Source organism: Crocodylus porosus, unplaced genomic scaffold (assembly GCF_001723895.1).
Source record: "Crocodylus porosus isolate Cpor-Errol unplaced genomic scaffold, CroPor_comp1, whole genome shotgun sequence".
Lineage (NCBI taxonomy): Eukaryota > Metazoa > Chordata > Crocodylia > Crocodylidae > Crocodylus > Crocodylus porosus.
The window spans coordinates 4,854,168-4,858,964 of record NW_017728913.1 but is presented as its reverse complement, the minus strand read 5'-3'; the positions used below and the strand labels follow the sequence as shown (position 1 = coordinate 4,858,964).

General features: G+C 46.2%; 1 protein-coding gene across 4 annotated transcripts in view; it reads right to left on the bottom strand.

The window, feature by feature from the left end:
• The window catches only part of USP38 (ubiquitin specific peptidase 38), a 33,170-nt gene that overhangs the window by 11,861 nt on the left and 16,512 nt on the right, over positions 1–4,797 (bottom strand). For all 4 annotated transcript variants that reach the window (XM_019534405.1, XM_019534407.1, XM_019534406.1 and 1 more), the window contains one exon: positions 3,469–3,627. In XM_019534405.1, the coding sequence (XP_019389950.1) occupies positions 3,469–3,627 (159 nt within the window). The remainder of the gene's footprint in view (positions 1–3,468; positions 3,628–4,797) is intronic.

The following is a 4,797-nucleotide window of genomic DNA, read 5'->3' as shown; positions in this document are numbered from 1 at the left end:
AGGAGGCGCTATTTCACAGTCAGGGCGGCTAGGGCCCAGAACCTACTTCCAAGGGATGTGGTGCAGGCTCCTACCCGGGGGTTTTTAAGAAGAGGTTAGATGAACACCTTGTTGGGGTCGTTTGACCCCAGTACTCTTTTCTGCCATGGCAGGGGGTCGGACTAGATGATCTGTTCAGGTCCCTTCCGACCCTAGAAACTATGAAACTATGAAGTATATTATTACTTGACAGTAATGTGTTAAAAGCATACAGTATTGTAAGCTGAACGAAGCCATGAAGACTGATTTTTCCTATAGATTTAAATGTGCATTTTTCTTTTTTGCTATTGACAAGGTTGGTCAATGTGCATTCTTTTGTTACCCAATGATTAGCCTTAGAAGTAAGGTACATACAATTCTTGTAATCAGCATGACATAACAGAAGCCCACCTACCCACAACATATTTTGTGACCCCTTCTACTTTGGCAGTTAGTAGTTTCTTTTTCTTCAGCCAGGTCACTTAACTTATTAGGACCTATTTTACATTTTAACTTATATCCCTGTACCATACTCCTAGTGTTCTGCATTCCTAGTTTTTACTGATTTTCACTGATACATTCCCTGATTTTTTTTTTTAAGTCATTCAGTTTTTACTGATTTACACCAGTTTTTCAGTTCATGGTGGCCATGCAGGGGGCCAGGGGAGGGTGACTGGAGCTGCTGCTTGGGGGCCCAAGGCTCCCAGCTCTGACCCTAGGCAGGGTGGGCTGGGCCATGAGAATCACTCCTGGGGCAGGAGAGAGTGACCTGCACCCTGGCAGCTCTGGCTTCATCCCTGCCCCAGACATTGGGAGCTGCGAGCCCCGCCAAGGGCGGGAGTGGTGGAAAGAGGGGTGTGGGGAGGGCCAGCAAGAGAGCCTGGGCCCACACCCTGTGGTGGGTGCTGTACCCAGCTGCTCCGCACAGGCCCATGGGGCTGGAGTTGCTGCCTGGGACCATCAGATTCCTGGCTCTGACCCTGCACAGGGCGAGAGGTGTTGGTGCCAGGGTTGCCCCCCCCCACCCAAACACCAGGGCAGCCCGGCAGCAGGGGGGAGGGGCACAAACGCAGCCAGAGAAGAAAGGCAGGGCATGGCACCATGTGCCTTCTGCTGCTGATCCAGGGGCATGCATCCCCTGGGAAGAGCCCAGCACAGGACCCTTGGCCTGAGGCCCTACCAGGGGGACACGAAGCAAAAAGAGCTGCACCCCTACCCCCTGCATCCACTGACATCTCCCCCAACTCTGCTCCCTGCAGCAGCCCTGGGAATGGCCAATGGGTTGTGCTGCGCCCCTCCCAGACCCCTTCCTTTGTCCCAGCCTTACTCCCTCCTTCCCCGCCAATTTTTCCGATTTAAACTGATTCCCCCCCCCCCTTTTTCTTCCTTTTATCCTGCTTTCATCTTGGTTTTTATTTCAAAGATAAACCCCAAAAAATTCCTGGATTTTTTTTTTATTTTTGTTTTTTAAATTAAAAAAAGTGAGAATGCAGAACACTACATACTCCTGTCCAAGAGCATTCTATATCATTCTCAGGACTCTAGCAGTCTCAAGTCATTAGAAATACAAAAGGGAATAACCAAGTAAAAAACTGGATTAATGACAATATTGCACCCAATTGGAAAGCATACAGAACTACCAAAGACATTCATTTCACTCAATGAAAAAAGCCTGCTCATGTTGTAGCACAACACAGAACAAGTAGTAAATAAATATGAGCAGACTGAAGCTCAACGTAAAAATAGTGCAAGCCCTATAGTAGAAGGCAAGTGAAATAGTGTCAACCCCTCCATTCAGATTATGGCATACCGTTAACAATAAAACTTTAAAATAGTTATTGCTTATTTAAATTCCCCAGATCCCTTCAAACCAAGATGAGAACAATACATCCCCATATGTCACCTCATGAAAACTCCCAAGCATTCATGGTTTTAACAGCAAAACATGCTCTTGTATAATAACATTTCCAGAGTATAACATCTTAAAGTAAATGCATGCTGTTGGGAAATATTCAAGACCAGTTTGCTGGCTTAAGTTTAAATCTCAAAGCCATTCTTTCTATCAAAAGCTCCTTAAATAGTACAGTGGTCCTGAAAATCCCGGTCACTGTACAAATTACAAACTTATACAAGTTACATTTTTCACGTGATCAGGGAACCCCTGAAAGTGCTCTACACTACAGCCATGCCATAATACATGTTCACAGCTGCAGAGTGCTTTTAAAATGGCCAATCACACACACACAAAAATAACCCTGGTCAAATGAAGTAATAGATGGAGGTACTCTAAAAGCAGAATACTTTTTAGGGAACTTGTGATCCCCCCCCCCCGGTTAATTTTTCCTGCTTTATGAAGCTGTAAGTGGGGGAAGGGGAGAGAGCAGCCAGCATGGAGCGGCCAACTGCTTTGCCTAGCCAGAGCTGGGCAGTGGGATAGAACTGAGCCCCCTCCCCCTCACCTCATGGGTCCCTCGCAGCAACCCTGGCTAGGGTATTGGGGGGAGCCAGGCCTGGGCCACAAGGCAAGGAGGCTCTGTTCCACCCCCACACCTGCTCTGGCCAGGCAAAGCAGCCAGCACTTCCATGTTGGCTGCTCCCTCCTCCACTAACAGCCCCAGAGCTGGGTGGCTTGGGGAGGAGTGGGAGCATAGTTCAGCAGCCTCCTTGGAGGCTACTGGAGTGCCCCTGCCTGCTGGCCAGGGCTGGTGCAGAGGCTCCAGCACCCCCGTTCCCCCTCTGCCCAACAGGCAAACATCTGTTGGTTCAGGAGGCAGGGGCAGGGAGGCTCTAACTCATGGCGGTTTATGTAAAGTACCATGAGTTAAAGTAGGATGCTACACATCTGTAGGCACCTTGGGAAAGGCATCAAGTAAATTTTTGAGAAATCCCTCCTTTCTAGATAGTCATAACAAGCAGTGTGAACAGAGTGGTGAAAAAGCATGAACAGATGAGAAAAAAGATGCAACAGAAGCTAAAGCAAAATCAATTTATAGTATAAAAATAAAACAGAGGCTGAAGACAGTTGTTCAGGGGTGACCAAGGCATGACTTCTATAAGTAGCATAGGCAGAATCTGTATGTAGCATGTGCCAAGTAGGACAGAGGCCAGACAGCAGAGCAGCAGATCAGGTAGGGGAAAGGGCTTAATTTGTGGCACTCCTGCCAAAATGTTTTGGCTCCTACTGCACTACAGTGAGACAGTCCTTTCCCCCCCACCAGATCTTTACAGTAGGACCACAATTTAAAAGTCTATACTGCATGATACTTGAGGTTATTTTCCCTGAGGACTGCAAGTATGAATCTATAAGTACCATCTATAGATCTGATCTATGCTAATGATTAAGAGGTTCGTTTGTTTTTTTTTAGCAGGGCTCTACCAGCAAAAAAGTAGCCTTTCCAAATTACAGGTTTCATTACACAGAGAAAGCACTCATTGGTATTCATATTATACCTTTATAGCCTCCAGAATAGGTTCGTAGAGTTCTGGAAATCCTGAATAATGATACATCATACAGTGTATCAGCTCAGCCAGTTGCATCAAGAAAGCTGTACTGGAAGGCAGACCATCTCTCTTAAAGGAGTTAACTAAATTGACTACATGGGGAACAACCTATGCAAAAAATAAATAATGATGATAATAAAGTCAAAGCAAAACACATCTCCTTTAGAGAGTATTTTTTTCTATTTAATGCAAATTTGAGGTCCTCTGTAAAAGTATGTTAGAAATCATTAGAAAGTTTTCATCAGAAAAATACGCATTATTCATCACTATCCCATCTAGAATTTTCTAACAACACCACTCAATATTCTTTCCCCTCCCCCCAATATCTTCTTCAAGTTTTGAAGTTTTAACTCAGTATCTAAATTAAGTTTCTAAATAGATAAGCGTAGACAAGAGTTCAGATGCACATTTTCTTGAAAGAATAGTCAACGTTTTGCTTATAAGCAGGGATCCAGGGTTTCCATTTCCCACAGAAAAAAGTTGATTTTCTTCTTTAAAGTGCTAGGAGCACTGCACTGCCATAGCCACTTAGGTGAGGTGCTGCAGAGTTGCGCTTGCCCATCGCTGCAGGGGGGAAGGGACACTTTACCTTGACGGTATGGTGCTCCCAGTGGCGGTAGCAGCACAGAGCCTTCCCACGCTAGGTCCTGCCTACTGGGCTGCGGAGGCAGCTCCTGACCAGTGCCAGTCCACCATGCTGTAGCCCCACGCCCTGCTGTGGACACAAATCGGGGGGGACCACACATGGTCCCCCACTGTGTTGCCAATGACACTGTCTGTGCCCAACCATACCCACCCCCTTCCCCACACACTGGGGGCTGCAGGTCAGGAGTGAGGGACACACCAACAAGGATGCCGGGTGGGGGCTGTGGACTGGGATCAAGTAGCAACAGGATGAGCAGGTACAGGGCACTGGCATATCAGGGCTACTCAGCATCAAGCAGCAGTGGGGGAGGGTGGGGAGAGAAAGAGGCAGCCACAGCTGAACCTGCATCCTGGTGAATGAAGGAGGCAATGGGAGCTCTGATTTTCCATAAGAAAAAAAACAAATGCCAAAATATATAAATATTCAGAATGTATTTTATAATAATGATTGAAGTATTGGTATGTTTATAATTTAACGGAATTTGGAAGTCTATCAATAAGACATTGTGTTCAACATATGTATGTACTACGTATGGTGGTGGCATTTCAGTTTAATTGCAGAAAAATACAGATTGGGGGTTAAATCAAATAATTTGGTGGGGGGGGGTTAATCTGAGAAAGCCAGGATCCCTG